This window comes from Equus caballus, chromosome 22 (assembly GCF_041296265.1).
Source record: "Equus caballus isolate H_3958 breed thoroughbred chromosome 22, TB-T2T, whole genome shotgun sequence".
In the NCBI taxonomy this organism is placed as follows: domain Eukaryota; kingdom Metazoa; phylum Chordata; class Mammalia; order Perissodactyla; family Equidae; genus Equus; species Equus caballus.
In genome coordinates this window covers 23,723,406-23,738,933 of record NC_091705.1, presented here as the reverse complement: position 1 = coordinate 23,738,933, position 15,528 = coordinate 23,723,406, and the positions used below count along the sequence as shown (strand labels likewise).

Genomic DNA, 15,528 nt, shown 5'->3' with positions numbered 1-15,528 from the left:
GTGAGGACCCTGGCCTCGCCCTCCAGCCAATGTTCATGGAGGCAGGTGCGGAGGGGGACTGTCAAGGTCTCAGTCTGCGGGCAAGTCCAAGATGCTCAGCAGGGGGCAGGCAGTGTAGCAGTTAAGAGCAGGGGCCTAGACTGTCTGGGTACAAATCCTGGCTGACCTGGAGCAAGCGGCTTAACCTGCCTGAGGCTTGGCTTCTCCATCTGAGGGATGGACACGAGGCCCGCCGGGCAGGGCCACCATGAGCAGTCGACGTGAGCACGAACACACGGGGCTGGGCTGGGGCCGGCGCCCAGCAGGTGCTCTGTGCGTGTGAACTGCCGTCCCTGCCATTCCCGCTGGAACCAATACGCCCCCAACAGGCGAACCAGCTGCCCCCCAGGCGGGTGGAGGCCCCCTCTGCATGGCAGGCCTGGGGCGAGGCGGGCTGTAGCCAACGGGAAACAGCAGAGCACGGGCCTCTCCCCGCAGGCCTCCTGGGAGACGCCCATCACTGCAGGCCCAGCAAAGGCGCCGCAGGCTCTGAGAGGCTCTGCTTACATCTTGTTCTGGCGAGAAGCAGCGGGGCTCATGGGCAGAGCCTTGCTCTGGGAGACAGAAGAGTTCCTTTCAAGCCCCAGCTTCTGACTTGTTGAGTAGCCTTCAAGTTCCTTCCCCTCTCTGAGCCTCGGGTTCCCCCTCCGTAAAATAGGAATAACAACATCCACCTCATCATCTTTCTGTGAGGAGTGAAGGAGTTAATAGACACGCAAGTGCTTAAAGAGAGCCTGGCTCACAGTCACTCAACAAACGCTGGCTGGTGCTCCAACCTCCCTCTCACAGATGAGGAAACGGAGGCACAAAGTGGGGAAGCAACCTGCCCAGATCACGCACTGGGCAGCCTGGCTCCTGGGGCTGCTTCGGTTACCACCATACCCCACGCTGATGGACGTCACTAAAGTGCCTGGCCTGCAGCAGCGCTCAGGGCTGGTGGCCACCTGGGACCCCACCCAAGTGCACACACGCACAGAGAAGGAGGCCATGTCCAACCTGTACATTTATTTACAAGGCACAAGCTGAGAGCAGATTGGGGGCTGCCTGACGGCCTTCCCCCTCCTCCTGGGCCTGCTGACCCCCTCATCTGAGGCCGTGGGTGACCCCTGGGAGGGGGGCCCAGAGTGGCGGTTGGGCCGGCTTGGCCCTCAGGCAAGCTCGGGGGTGGTCTCCTGTGTCCCCCAGGCTTCCCCTCTCCCTCTCCGCCAGGCCTGGGCCGGGCGTCCTCTCTCTCGCCTGGAGTTCCTGTGTGTTGGTGGTCGCGAGGAAGGTGGGCGGGGGGCCGGGCCTGGGCCAGATGGTGTGTGCTAGGCCTTATCTGTTGGGAGTGGGGAGGCGGGTGAGGGCACGGAGGTCCTCTTTCACAAAGCCTGCTCTGTCTGCCCGGGCAGCTGGGCCTTAGGAACCGGCCTTGCTGCCTTCCTGCCCCACCACGAGCCTCCTGGCCACAACCGCAGAAGCCCCACACGCTGGGACCCCCAGCCCTCCCACTCCAACTAGGAGCAAGCCCAGGCTGGGGATGCCCAGGTGGGGCCAAGCAGGGGTCACCAGGGCAGCAGTTCCAAGAGGAGGAGCCAGGCAGGGAACAACGGCCCGTGCATCTGGGCTGTGGCTGCTGGGCAGAGGCCTGTCCGGGGAGGCGTTAGCGGGATGGGGTCAGGCCACATGCAAGCGGCTCACATCGGGGAAGCAGTCGCTGCGCGGGGGGCATGGGGAGCCCCGAGCCTCCCAGCCTGGCGCAGCCTTGTCCCGGCCAGCCTGCCCTGGGGATCTGGCCTGTCTGCTCTGGCCTTCTGGGCTGTGTGGCCTCAGCCCTGGCCACTGTGGGGCTGCGTCCAGGCCTCAGCTGCTCCTGGGGCTCAGACCCCCAGAGCCATCAGGGCCCCCGAGCTGCTGATCTTCTTGAAGCGGTTGGCAGCGCTGACGGCAATGAAGTTTTTCTGGGGGATGAAGGAGAGGGGTTCTGGTCAGCACCAGGGCAGGGGAGAAGCTGTGGGACAGCTGAGCATCTCCTAAGGTCCCCTTTGTTCCAGAAGGGCCAGACGCCAGGGAGGGTGCAGTGCCCAAAATGGCCACAGGAAGCGCCATGACACTGCAACCTCCAGGATTCCCTCCCTCCTTCAACAGCTAGGTCAGCCAGACCTGAGTACCGCTGTGCTCAAGATGCTCCAATGGCTCCTATTTCCCTCCAAGTATAAGATAAACCCCTCACCATGGTCACAGTCCCTTCATGCCCTGCCTTCTGCTCCTCTCTGACCTCATCTCCCCTGCCCCCTTGCTCATTCCACTGTAGCCATACTGGCCACCTACCTGCTCCTCACACTCATCAACCATGTGTCTGCCTCAGGGCCTTTGCACTGGCAGTTCCCTCTGCCTAGGACACTCTTCCCTGCCAGTCCTGGAACAGCTCACCCCTCAGCTCTCTCAGGTCTCTGTTCACACGCTCCTTCTCAGTGAGCCCTCCCTGACGCCCCTATTTAGAGGGACAACCTCTCCCTTTGCACTCCTGACCATCCTTACTTATTTCTAGAGCCCTTCCTTGATCTCTTTTAATAACTCCCCACCTCCAACCGAAAGTAAGTGCACAAAAACTGAAGTCCTTAGCTTTTTGTCCATTAGCGTATCCCCAGTGCCTAGAAATAGTGGACACTCAATAAATATTTGTGAAATGAAGGGAGGAGGCCTGGGCTGGGGTGAGAGACCTTTTCCTGAGCCTGAGCCCCAGATGGACGCCCCTCCCCAGGGTGGAGGGGGTGGGTGGAGGGTCAGGAGACAGCCCAGGACAAAGAGAGAAAAGCCAACGCTGTTTTCCAGACAAGGCCTGGCCTGGGCGACAGCATCTGCCAAGGCAGGGCTGGTGGGGCCTGGTGCCAGGGGTTCCTCCTGCCCTGCAGCCCCGCCCTGCTCCCCACCGCGGTCCAGCAGTACCTTCCAGCGCCTCTTCATGAGGTATTTCTTAAGCAAGATCTGGGACTTGAGGCGGCGGTTACAGCGCTTGGCTTTCTCCGCCAGGTTGTTGAGCCAGGGGTGGGCGAGGCACTCGGCAGCGCTCATGCGGGCCCTGGGGGGGGGGAGGGGAGGGGGATGGGGCGCGGTGAGGGTGGGCAGCACGTCCTTGAGGAACAGGAGCCCAGCCAGCCTGCTCCTGCCCTGATGGCACCTACACACACTGGGCCCGCACACACGAGGTTCCTGTCCCGCAGAGAGACTCACCTCTGGTCCTTGACAATGAGGTTGGAGACGAAGTCTTTGGCCTCATCTGACACCGCCTCGAAGGTCTCCTCGTCGAAGTACCAGTTGCCAGATAGAACATTGTTTAGGGTCTCTGTGTCATCATCTCCCAGGAAGGGGGAGAGGCCGCTCAGCCTGGAGGGAGGGGATGGCAGGGGGCAGGGAGGCGAGATTGGAGATGCTGAGTCACCCTTGGCGAGTCAGGGGATGGGGGCAGATCCTAAGATGCAGCACCGTGTGCTGTAAAGACCCCCAGCCTCTCCAGTGGGACAGACCTGGGTTTGAATCTGGCTGGGTGACCTTTGGCAAGTCACTTCCCCTCTCTGAGCCTCACTCTTCTCATCTGTAAAATGGGCGTAATCATCCCAGCTTCCCAGAGTTACGGTGAAGAAGAGGAATGATGAGTGCACAAAAAATGCCCACTGCCCCTCTGCGCCCACCCTGGGTGGTCAAAGTTCTGCTCTCCAGAGCCCGGGGCCAGAACACTATGCCCTTCGGGGCCTTGGTTTATTCGAATTATGACCGACTGCATATCTATACCACATTACCATATTATGTATAAAACAGGTCCACAGTGCCCCTTTCCTGGTCCTCCTTAGCATTCCCTACTCCCAGCAAACCCCTGACTGGGGGAGTGGGAAAGTGGGACCACCTCACCGGGACCCCAAGGCCAATCTTGGCTCAGCTGCCCCCCCAGGTGCCCCCACCCCGAGAACACCACACTCCCTCAGGGCTCACAGCATGTAGGTGATGACCCCCATACTCCACATGTCTGTCTTATCGGAGATTTGGTCGTAATTCACCACCTCGGGTGACAGGAACTCCGGGGTCCCAAAATTCACCTTCAGCTTCTCTTTGGGGTTATACCTAGGGTGAGACCAAGAGCTCAGAGCACAGCTCCCAGCCCGTTCCTGGGTGCCCTCCGCCCCTCCCCTGCCCCCTGCCCACCTCAGAGGCTCACCCTGCCCTCCCCACCCACCCAGGCGGTACCTCCGTGCCAGGCCGAAGTCGATGATCTTCACCAAGTGGCCCGTGGTGTTGACGCACAGGATGTTCTCTGGCTGAGGACAAGGGGGCAGCCTGCATTGGCCTCTGACCTAGCTCACCCTCCCTCCCCATCCAGGTCCACCCAAGGCCCAGGCTCCCTGAACCAGAGGCCCAGGCTGCCAGAACGGGCAGCTATCAGAGACCCTGGGGCCTGCCCGCTCCAGGCACAGATGAGGATCCTGAGGGCCTGAGAGGGACTCGTACAAGTCCTTGCAGCACAAGGCTTCTGGGTGGGTTCAGGGGGATTTCCTTTCACTTAAGGCCATGAGAAAACAACAGTGTCCTAGCAATTCTGAGAATGGAAAAAGCGACGGCTGCAGAGAAGGGCTGTGCCCCAGGGGGGAGGACAGTTCAGGGCCAGAGCTCCAGAGACCAGAGACCGAGACAGAAACCACCAGATCAGGGCTCCCAGAGGAAGGCTCTCGGGAGCGGAGGGCTCCTTGCTGCTCTGTGTGCACTCTCAGACGAGCTGCTCCTTCTTGCCACTTAGAGACGACAGCACCCACCAGACGTCAGGGCCCGCGTCATTGCTTTCCAGCGCTAGCTCATCAGTCCTCCCAACAGCTCTACGAGGCAGGTGCTGTCGCCATCACCCCCATCTCGCAGCTGAGCAAACTGAGGCTCTGACACAGAAGTGACCCAGCAAGTAAGGGCAGAGCCAGGACTTGACTCCACAACTGTCCAGCACTGGTCTCCTGACCTCACTTTGCCTGCCATCGGCCAACAACGACCCATAGCGCACTCCACGAGGTGGGGGCTGGGGCAGACGGGACACGAGTGGGTTGGCTCTTCCAGGACAGGGACCATGTTCTCCTGGCCTCCTTGCTCCCCACCCTCAGGGTCCAACAAAGGCACCCAGTAGGTGCTCAGCCAAGGCCCCCCGGATTCCTGGGGCCCAAGCTCAGGTGAGCATGTGAATGCAGTTACTGTGAGGTTGGTCCCTCCCCACCCTGGGCCTCCACTTCCTCTTCATATAACACAAGGACACAGGACTAATCTGAGGTTGCAGGGCAGAAACATTTTAAATCATTAACAATGTTTAAAAAGGCAGGAGATTTCGCACAAAACTCCTGATTTCCTGATTTTGAGCACCTCCTCAAACACCGGAAGCCCCAGCCGCACGGCCACACACTGCTTGGACTGAGTGGCAGCTGAGCCCCTGAGATGGGGCGGAAGTCCTCCAGACCCCGGGACTCCACCACCCCAACCCGGCCCCTACACGGTCCCGTTATTTTATTTTCGGAGCTCTGTGGGCATTTGAGTTGCAGCCTCTAAGGAGGGGCTTTCTGAGGGCCCTTGTCGAGCTGCCGCGTTCACTCCCAGCTGGCTCCTGAAGACTTTAAGAGCTCCACCTGGCGTCCCACCAAGACAGGGAAGAAAGAGAGGGCCCAGGGTCCATGGTCCGGGGAAACAAGACAGACTCAGACCTCCTTTTGGAGGAGCCGGGACTTCCTGAGAAGCTGGGAGGCCTGGGAAATGGCTCACCCAACTTACTTGACTGTGAAAACCTCTTTTTTGATGAAAAACTTATTGTTAGCCCGAAAAAAAGCACATTCTTGGATGCAGAGGCTTGTGGCTGAGCTTCTTCCCAGGGCACTACGTTTTGGTTGGGGACCCCACTCTATCCCCAAAGAAAAGGGCTTTCCCGGGGGAAGGGCAGGCCTCCCAAGGCACCGCAGAGTCAGGAGTCACCCCTGCCCTCCCCTTTCCTAACCCCCAGTCCCTCCAAACCATCAGCACCCCAGCTCTGCTCTGTTTGCGGAACGTGCCCATCATCTGGCCACTCCCTCCCCGCCACTGCCACTCTGGCTCCAGCGCCCGTCACCTCTCTCCCGGCTTGTTACAACAGTCCCTGAATTTCCTGCTGCCACACTGGGCCCCCTCAAAGCCATGTGCCTGCCTCCTTGCTTCCCCGCGTGTCAGCGGGGATGACAGCGGCACGCCTGTCCCGGCGGGGCCGGAGGGAGGGCCGGCGCTCTGCGCAGCCCTGAGCCCTCAGAAGCTCGCTGCAGGGTGAGCCCGCAGCAGCCCCAGCGTCTCCTGGGCTGCTTCAGGCCTCTGAGCTCCGCCCTGTGCCTGCTTCTCCAAGTTCACCTTGTACGTCTCCCCACTACTCTCACATCCTACTTCCCCACACTTTGAACCGTTTCAAATGATCTATTTATTTGGTTATTATTTTATAAATGTCTGTTTCCCTGACTAACCCTGTAGACCCCCTTAAACAGGGGTGTGTCCTTCGTCATCCCTATGGCAACGCCCGTGCCCAGCACAGCGCACAAGCCGGTACTTGGTATATGTCTATTGAATGAGTGAATGAAAGGACTAGCCACTTAGCTGTGGGTGCTAACCCTACCCACCCAGCGTTCATATCCCATCTCCTCCACTGGCCTTGCCACTTATCCCACAGACATTAACACCTGCCGTGAGGACGCTGCTCCCGCCTACTCCACACCGTGCCCACGTCACCAAGCTCCAGGCAGCCACTACCGGTTGATCAGAGCTGGTGTGACACATAAACCCTATTTGCTCCCCCTGACCTGCCACGTGCAAGGTACCGGGCAAGGTCAGAAGAGGGACATAAATGTTCTTTCATTAAACATTTCTGTTAGTGCCTATCACGTAGGTATTGCTGCGCTGACACTATACGTACTGATTTGTTTTTCTGACTCCCCTTCTAGAAGGTAAGCTCCATGAGGGCAGGCATTTTTATCTATTTTGTTCACCACTGGCTCTCCACCACCTGAAACACTGCCTGGCATACAGTGGGCCCTCAATAAATACGTGTTGAATAAACGGACATTCACAGTGCCTGTCGGCGGCCGGCCCTGAGGCAAATGCTTTTGCAACACTTACTAGCAAGTTCTGTGTGTGAGACACTGAGCTGGGGGCTCACGGCACTGCAAGAGACCCTGTCAACAAGTACCCAGTCCTAGACCAGGAGTCCTGAGAATGGGACCAAGTCTTTTTTTGTTCTCTGTTGTATCCCCAGCTCCTGGTACTTAGTAAGTGCTCAATAAATCCTTTTTGAGTCTACAGATGGAAGGATGGATGGAGGAAGAGGAGGAATGACTGGAGGATGGAGGCATGGCTGGCTGTGACGCTGACTTCAGGCGGTAGGATGCTGCTCCCGACCCCTCCTGGGAGGCCCCAGCTCCAGTACCTTGAGGTCCAGGTGCAGAACCCTCATCTTGTGCATGAAGAGGATCCCATCGCAGATCTGCCTGACAAACACCATGGTGTCCACCTCAGTCAGCTGGTAGTCCTCATCCACAATCCTCTCGAAGAGCTCGCCGCCCTCGATGCTGTGTGCACAGACCCCTCTACAGGCTTGGTTCTGGGCCCACTGGCACCCCCACCCGGCCCCCTGCCCCCACTGCTGGCACTCACTACTCCATGAACAGGACGATCTCGTGAGAGGTCTCGATGGCTGCATAGAGCTGGATCAGATTGCGGTGGTTCAGCTGGTTCATGACCTCGATCTCGAGCATCACCATTTCCTGGGGACCGGGGGAGTCAGGGGTACCATCTGGGCATCATCACTCTCTGCCCTCCATCCGCTGCACCGGCGCCCTTGACCAGACCACTGCCAGCCTCCTCCTCCATGGCCCCTTGCCTCTCCTCTCCCCATCTCCAAGCCTGTGTGCTCACCACCCCGCCATTCCTGGTGGCTCACCTTTCCTCCGCTGGTTTTCCTCTCCTCTTCCTGACTGAAGATGGGGATGCCCCAGGACCCAGTGGTCCCTGCTCATCCCTCCCGTCTCTACAGTCTCCCTGTCATTCTCCTCAAGTCCCATGACTTGACATTCCATCCAACTGTGATGGACTTTCAAGTAATGCCTCCGCCTCGAGGTGCTCCCTTGAACTCCAGACGCCCGGATCTCCAACGGCCTAACTGCCATTCCCCTTGGATGTCTAACAGGCATCTCAAACCTATCATGTCCAAAATTAAACAATTGATGCTTTTTCCCCACAATCGAGTTGGCCTCAGCTTGCCCATCAGCTAAAGGGATACCACTCTTGCCCCAGGTGGGCAGGACAAAAAGTTAGCAGCTATCCCAGCTTCCTCTCTTATCTTCGCTTCCTCCCACCCCCCATCAGTAAACCCTTTGACACTACCTTCAAACTAGATTGCAAATCCAACAGTTTCTCACCTCCTCCACCACTGCCTACCTAGTCTAAGCCGCCATTATTTGTCACTTGCAGAAAGTTGGCAAGCCAGTTGTCACACTGGTAGCTTGAAATCAGCCGTGGCAGGAATATTTACACCAGGGAAATCGGCGAATCCTACAAACCAGACCCGCCCCCCAGAGCGTGGTATCGTCCCCCCAATGGCTCTGTTGCTCCATTATTCCACTGCTTCGTTCCTACCTCACCCTCCAGGCCACTTCCTCGGAGAGGCCTGGCCTCACCACCCTATCTGAAAGGCCTCTTCAGCCCCACACTCCCTGGCCCTTACCTGGCTCTATTTTTCTTCCCGGCACTTCTCAGTTCCTGAGACTATGCCTTTTGTTTTGTTTGCTTTCTAACCATCTGTCCCTCTTCTCTAGCATGTCAGCCCACCAGGACAGGGACTTTTTTAGTTCACTGCCATTTCCCTAGCACCTGGAAGAGTGAATGGCGGAAGAAGTGCTCAGGAATCACTTAACCAGTCGCTGCCTCCAGTTAGTGTAGACAGCACACGTGTCTTGGGCATCTACGCTGAGCCAGGTCCATGACAGAGGCCTGGAGACCCAGCAGTCAATGGTACGGGCCCAGGCGCTGTCAAGGGGAAGAGGCAGAGAAAGACAGAGCCACAGAAAACTCGTGCCTTCCAGATGTGCCTCGCGCCGTGACAAGAAGGCAGGGCTGCCGCAGCTGGAGCTGCCTCTCAGGCTCTTTCTGGGCTCCGCGCCACCGCACGTGCAGGCCCTGCCTGGAGTGCCCATAACCTCACTTCTCCTCGCCCCGGCTCAGCTCAAAGGCTCCCAGCAGGTGCCTGCCGTTCCGGCCCTCAGGCCTTTCCTTCCACAGGCCCCTCTGCTTGAAACTCTCTTTCTGGCCTTCTCCACTGGAAAATAGCTCCTCCTTCTTCAGAGCCGTCATTCAGGAGACGCAGGTTCAGGATGCGTCCCTGACCCCAGGGCTGGGTCGGATCCTCCTCTGCCCCCTTCTGCCCCTGCCCTAGCTTTCCCAAGTTACAGCTCTCACTACACAGGTTCCAGGTTGTCATCACCTCCTCACACACCGGGCTCCCTCACTCCCTGTGGCCTCTACCTGCATTCATTCATTCATTCATTCATTCATTCATTCCTTGAACAAACACTGCCTTCGCCTCCTCCGAACTACGCCCAGGCTGGGTGCTGGAGACACCCTGGCTCTCCTGAGGGCAGGGCCCACATTCGCTTCACACTGGGCCCCCCACTGCCCAGCCCGGGGCCTGCCCCAGAGCCTGCACTCATCAGTGTTTGCTGAATTGAACCAAACAGAGGGCATAGAGATCCCATGCCTAGAAGGGGAAGTCCCCAGGATAAGTCCACTAACTGAGGGGTCTGCTCTACGGTTCGGGCATCAGGCCCTGGGGCAGGGCTGTCTGTCTATCTGTGTGACACCTCCAGCGCATCAGGGCTCGCATGCCAGGGTCCCAGCGCAGACATGGGGGTGGAGTGAGCTGAGAGGCACCCACTCGAAGGATCCCCTCCCCCTCCTAGGATCCAGCCCCCACTACCTTGTCTTTGGGCGTCTGTTTCTTGATAACCTTGGCTGCCAACTTGAGGCCTGTGGCTTTCTCTGTGCAGGTGCAGACTGCTCCAAACTTGCCGCTGGAGAGAAAAGAGGCTGGGAGTGAGGGGGGCGCGAGGGGCACAGGGCTGACGGGGCCCTGGGCTCTGTTCTCATCTGGATCCTCATCTGAGAGATGGGGGCACTCGCCCCAGCCAGCCCTGACTCCCTCCTGAAGCTGTGAGCTCTGCTGTGGGGACAATGGCTGAATCACACAAACCAGGGGCGCAAGAAGTGTAGGCCCATCCGAAGGATGGCCCCTGAGATGACAGCTCACAGGCTTGTGACAGGTAGGGACCCTGGGGCTCTGGGCCCCTAGGGAGGGCAGCTTCAGGGCTTTTTACAAAGCAGGAATCACCTTGAGAGGGTGAGTGTGGTGCCTGAAACTGAGAGACAGTAAAATATCGTGTGTTTCCTGCAGGAAACACCAAGTGACTGATGGTGTGTCTGAGTGACAGTGACGTGAGTGCATATCAGCCTGTGTAACAGCTTGCGCACAAGGGGTGTGACCCCATAGAAGTAATTATGTTCACATGGACATGTCCACTTGGGGTGTGTCTGGGCCTTGAATGGAGAAGACATGAGGCCCTGGGGGCTCGGTGCTCTCCTGCCTGTGGGCCAGGGGCTCGGGGTCCCAGCTCTCACCCGCCCAGCGCCTCCTTGGAGTTCAGGCTGAATTGACTGCTGACATTCCCGGGCCTCAGCTCCACGATGCGGTGGGGGAAGGGGGCTGGGGGTGGCGGGCAATCATCTGGGGAGGCAGAGCAGAACCATCACAGTCAGTGCTGGGGGCTGCTGAGGATTCACGCTGGCACTACCCCCTCCTGCCTGGCCTGAGTCCCCATCCAGGGAAGTTCACCAAGTGATACCTGGGGGACAGGTGGCTCCAGGATATGGGCTAGGGGGCCCAGATTCCAATTTCAGCTCTGCCACCAACACACAGAATAGCTTTGGAAGGCCTCTGCCTCTGTCAGAGGGGGCTCAGCTGCTCCCGGCACAACAAAGGGGATGGCTGATTGGACTTCGACCCTCCCACATTATAAGGTATGAAGACTCCATCCCAAGCTGTCCGCATTTCCATTAAAGAAAAAAAAAAAGCAACTATCATGGTAGAGTTCTAGATCGGGGTTGCTAGGTCTGAATGATGGGGTAGGTGGTGGGACCTGCCCACGGTCCCCTCTAACACCACCACAAGCTGGCCTGACCTGTGGAACGGGCGTCCAACCTGGGCCGAGGGAGGAGACAAGGACGGAGATGTTTGGTAGGGAGAGGCTGCCACCTAGCGGCAACCACGGGGAACAGCGGGCCCTGGCGGCCGACAGGCTGAGTCATCGGGAATGGAAACCTCTTTATAAATAGTAAGAGGCTGCAGGGATGCCGGGATGGCGATAAATCAGACGGCTCTTGGAGGTTGTTCAGGTCCCGTTACCCCGAGGATGTGATTTCGGGGCGGGGCGGGGCGGGGCGGAGGTCTCTGCCGCTGCTCTGCTGGGGGAGGAGGCAGGGCTCCTGGCTGCCGCCCAGCCGCCAGGCCCTCCCACCCTGTCTGGGTGGCTCTGTGCCGCTCACCAGGCAGACTGGCGGGTCTCCCAGGGCACCTCGGCCTGGAGAAGGGGGGCTGTCAGGACATTCTGGGCTCTCCTGACCCCATCTCACCCCACCCCCACCCCTGTCGTACCCCTGCCCAGGCCCTCTCCCTATTCACCTGTTGGCCAAGCTCACTCATGCTCATGGGTCCCTGGTGCCGGCTGAATAATCCACTGACTCCTTGTCTGATCGTTAGTTAAGGCCACTCCACAGCCCTGCCCCATCTATCTCACATGCCCAGCTTCCCTGGTCACTGCTCCCGCACACAGACACCTGTGCTCCTCAGCTCACCAACCCTCTGTGGCTCCCTTGACCCTTCTCAGCCCCTCCAGAACGCAGTTTAACTGCCAAAGCCTGGCATTCGAGCCCTTCCACACACTGACTTCATATTCCACTATCTAGAGAGTTGGTGTTGGTCCAATAACCTGACTGATTTTTTTTCAAAACCCCATTTTAGACAAAGTAGAAGAAAGTCAAAAGTGAGCCCTGGAGCCAGGCTTGTTCTGACAGGTTCAAATCCCGTCCCAGCTATGGATTTTTGGACACTCACTCCATTTCCCCTTTTCTGAGCCTCCATTTTCTCATCTATCAAAAAGGAATAGGAACTTGTACTTCCTGGGGTTGTGTGACACTTGCATGGATCTGCCTGGGTGAGGCAGGGCTCAGAGCAGTGCAGTCCTCTGAACAGGGAGACATGGGGGTCCCTTCCCTCCTCCCTCAGCCCCAGGGCAGCCCCAGCGCCCACCTGCCCCTGGCCTACCCAAAATCTGGAAGCAGTCCTCCTCCCTGGCGGTGGGACAGAGGGCTTGCCCCACCTCCGATTTCTCCGAGGGAACAGCCTGGAACTCGATCCCCCTCGAGGTATCCCCTTGCACCTTAGCCTGGCCAGCTTGGCCTGGGGCCTTCTCTTCTGCTTCCTTCTGGCTGCCTTCCGGGATGTTCTTCCCTCCTTCTGGTGCCTTGGCTGGCCCAGGATCTGTGGGGCCAGGGGTCTCCGGCACCCCTTCAAAGATGAGCTCCAGTGCCTCATTTGGGGGCTTCTCAGCCAGCAGCTTCTCAGAGCTAGAAGGGGGGAACACAGAAGTGACACCCTTAGCAGCCACAGCCCCTCTGCGGCCTCCAGCAGGATGCTTCCAGATCCTCATCTGCGATCTGGAGTTGATACAACCCTGCTCCCTGTCCCAAACTCCCAGGATAATGTATCTGAAGCCACTTTCAGCAAAATCGAGGGATGTTAATAATAACATAAATGTCTGTGGTCATTATCTTGACTACCAAAGCACTAATAACTATTAGTAGGATTGTTGATTTGGTTAACCATTATGTGGATTCAATTAGGGAGATTATGTAGCTCTCGATTCATAAAAACTGTGGCGATACAATTGATATTAATACACAAATCAAACTGATATGGTGTTATTGTTGTGGTTTACAAAATATCACTAATAACCTCATTAACATGATTAGCATTCAGGTAAGTATAACTGGTTCCATCATAAGCCTGGTGCTAGATTATGGTTATGCAAGTATTAGTAATGATATACCAATCCGGTTGTTAGTCATCTTTCCGTATTACACTGATAATTATATTAAGAGGAAGTGTTCTCCTTTCCTCCTGCATCTCAGCCCTGCCCTTGGCTAGACCCAAGTTCACAGAGTAAGGGGAAGTCTGGACTCCAGACGCCCAGAGAAGAGGTCTTTGAGGACCTCTCCCGTCTGACATTTCAGGCTTCTATGAACTATCACGAGGTCTTGGTTTCTGCAGCGGGACAAGGAGGTCAGACCAATGCCCAGGACAGAGGAGCTGAATGTCAGAACTACCCAATCCAGCACTGAATGTGATGACAACGATGCCCAAGACACAGGAGCTAAGCACAGGCCCTGGGGACAGAGCTGCAGGACCCTTCTCTGCTCCCAGGCAGGGGACCTTCACCTCGAGATGGCGGCAGGACAGCTGGGGCTGTGCAGAAAGGCCGGTGAGCCCCTCCTGGCTGCTGTTTGGCCCTCAGCCTCTTTCTTGTGCACCTTGGACTCTGCAGGGTTCTGGCTGCCTGAGGTCCCCTGCTCGGCACTGGGCTTCCTGACGCCGGCCTCAGCCGTTGCAGTCTGCTGGGGCAGGGCTGCCGGCTGCCCAGCACTGCCCTCCGCAGGCCCCCCACCCAGGTCGCCTTCTCCCTCCGGGCCCTGGCTGCTAGGTGAGGGCTGGGCCGGGGCACCATCTCCTTTTGCTAAGGGAGGGGCTTTGGCATCTTTCTTCATGTGGAGTGGATCAGATTCTTTCTTTGCATCTGAGGAGCCAGGTTCTTTCTTTGCTTCTGGGGCTCCAGGTTCTTTCTTTCCTTCTGGAGCGCCAGGTTCTTTCTTTCCTTCTGGGGCTCCAGGTTCTTTCTTTGCATCTGAGGCTCCAGGTTCTTTCTTTGCATGTGGGGCTCCAGGTTCTTTCTTTCCTTCTGGGGCTCCAGGTTCTTTCTTTGCATCCGAGGCTCCAGGTTCTTTCTTTCCTTCTGGGGCTCCAGGTTCTTTCTTTGTGTCTGGGGCTCCAGGTTCTTTCTTTCCTTCTGGGGCTCCAGGTTCTTTCTTTGTGTCTGGGGCTCCAGGTCCTTTCTTTCCTTCTGGGGCTCCAGGTTCTTTCTTTGCATGTGGGGCTCCAGGTTCTTTCTTTCCTTCTGGGGCTCCAGGTTCTTTCTTTCCTTCTGGGGCTCCAGATTCTTTCTTTGCATGTGGGGCTCCAGGCCCTTTCTTTGCATGTGGGGCTCCAGGTTCTTTCTTTGTGTCTGGGGCTCCAGGTTCTTTCTTTCCTTCTGGGGCTCCAGGTTCTTTCTTTGCATCTAGGGGCCCAGGTTCTTTCTTTGCATCTGAGGGGCCAGGTTCTTTCTTGGCATCTGGGGGCCCAGGTTTCTTCTCTGGGTCTGGGGGACCAGGGTCTTTCTCTGGAGCTGGGGGTCCTTCTCCTGCTGCCCCTTTAGCTGCCTCGTCTGCAAAGGAGGTGAGACGCCGGTCAGGATCCACCCACCTTCCCCTCCTTCCCCAGCCAGGCTGGCCAGAGACCAACTCTGGGCCCAGATCCCCACCCCGGCAACAATTTGGAAATGCTTCTCCTTTGGAGCCCCTGGGGCCACTTGGTGGGCTCTAGAGATGGGCTGCCAGGGCCTTGGAGGCCTTGTGTGGGAGGCCTCTGGTCCTCTGGTAGGCATTGAGGCCCCCTATCCCTTGCTCTGAGTGTTTAGATACCATCCATGGGGGCTTCACATTTTCCCAGTCTCTCCAGGAGGGCTCCTCTAGACCCTTGGCCCAGCCCAACCCTACCCAGAGACAATTCTGATTTCTGGGTCCCCCATGTGCCATACGAAGAGGCCTCAGGCACGGAACTCCCACTGAGGACCTGGCCCAACCCTGGATTCAAACACCCCTTCCCAAGCTCCACCCTCCATCTCCTGCCCCAGCTTAGCACCTGTTGACGGGCTGTGGATTCCCAGCTCGGCTGCTCCGTTTTCTGTCGCCATGAGGTAGGGAGGCGTGTGCTTCTGCTTGTCTAACTCAAGTATTTCTAGCTGCAGAAAGAAGAGTGAGGTGTGTCGGGCTGTTGGATTCCTCCTCTTGTCTGGCCGAGAGGAGGCCACGGCCAGCTGACTGAAGGGAGAGAGGTACCTGGAGCAGAGAGGGGCAACCTGGTGGCCGTCTGTCTTGCGGCGGCTGCCCAGGAGCAGTCCTGGGGCAGTTGTAAAGGATTGGGCTGGGTGGGCAGAGGCGGAGGCAGGGGCGCAGGCAGGGGAGGCGGGGACGGGGGAGAGGATCTCTTACACCAGGGGCCATGCAGCTTGGACTGCCACCACCTGTCACTCTTGGCCCCTATTCAGAGGACATGGC

At 57.9% G+C, this 15,528-nt stretch overlaps 1 protein-coding gene across 2 annotated transcripts; it reads right to left on the bottom strand.

Annotated features, from left to right (window-relative positions):
- Positions 1–1,024: 1,024 nt before the first annotated feature.
- Positions 1,025–15,451, bottom strand: MYLK2 (myosin light chain kinase 2). 2 transcript variants are annotated; one of them, XM_070247255.1, is made up of 13 exons: positions 15,310–15,451; positions 15,113–15,212; positions 13,595–14,636; positions 12,422–12,723; positions 10,720–10,825; positions 10,022–10,115; positions 7,705–7,814; positions 7,478–7,619; positions 4,261–4,331; positions 4,009–4,137; positions 3,253–3,405; positions 2,968–3,100; positions 1,025–1,979 (listed from the first exon to the last, which is right to left on the bottom strand). In XM_070247255.1, exons 2-13 carry the CDS (start codon positions 15,162–15,164, stop codon positions 1,899–1,901), a joined length of 2,415 nt encoding a protein of 804 aa, XP_070103356.1. In that variant the 5' UTR covers positions 15,165–15,212; positions 15,310–15,451; the 3' UTR covers positions 1,025–1,898. The 2 variants fall into 2 exon arrangements, with proteins under 2 accessions (XP_070103356.1, XP_070103357.1); XM_070247256.1 differs by lacking the exons at positions 7,478–7,619; positions 7,705–7,814.
- Between the last annotated feature and the right edge of the window lie 77 nt (positions 15,452–15,528).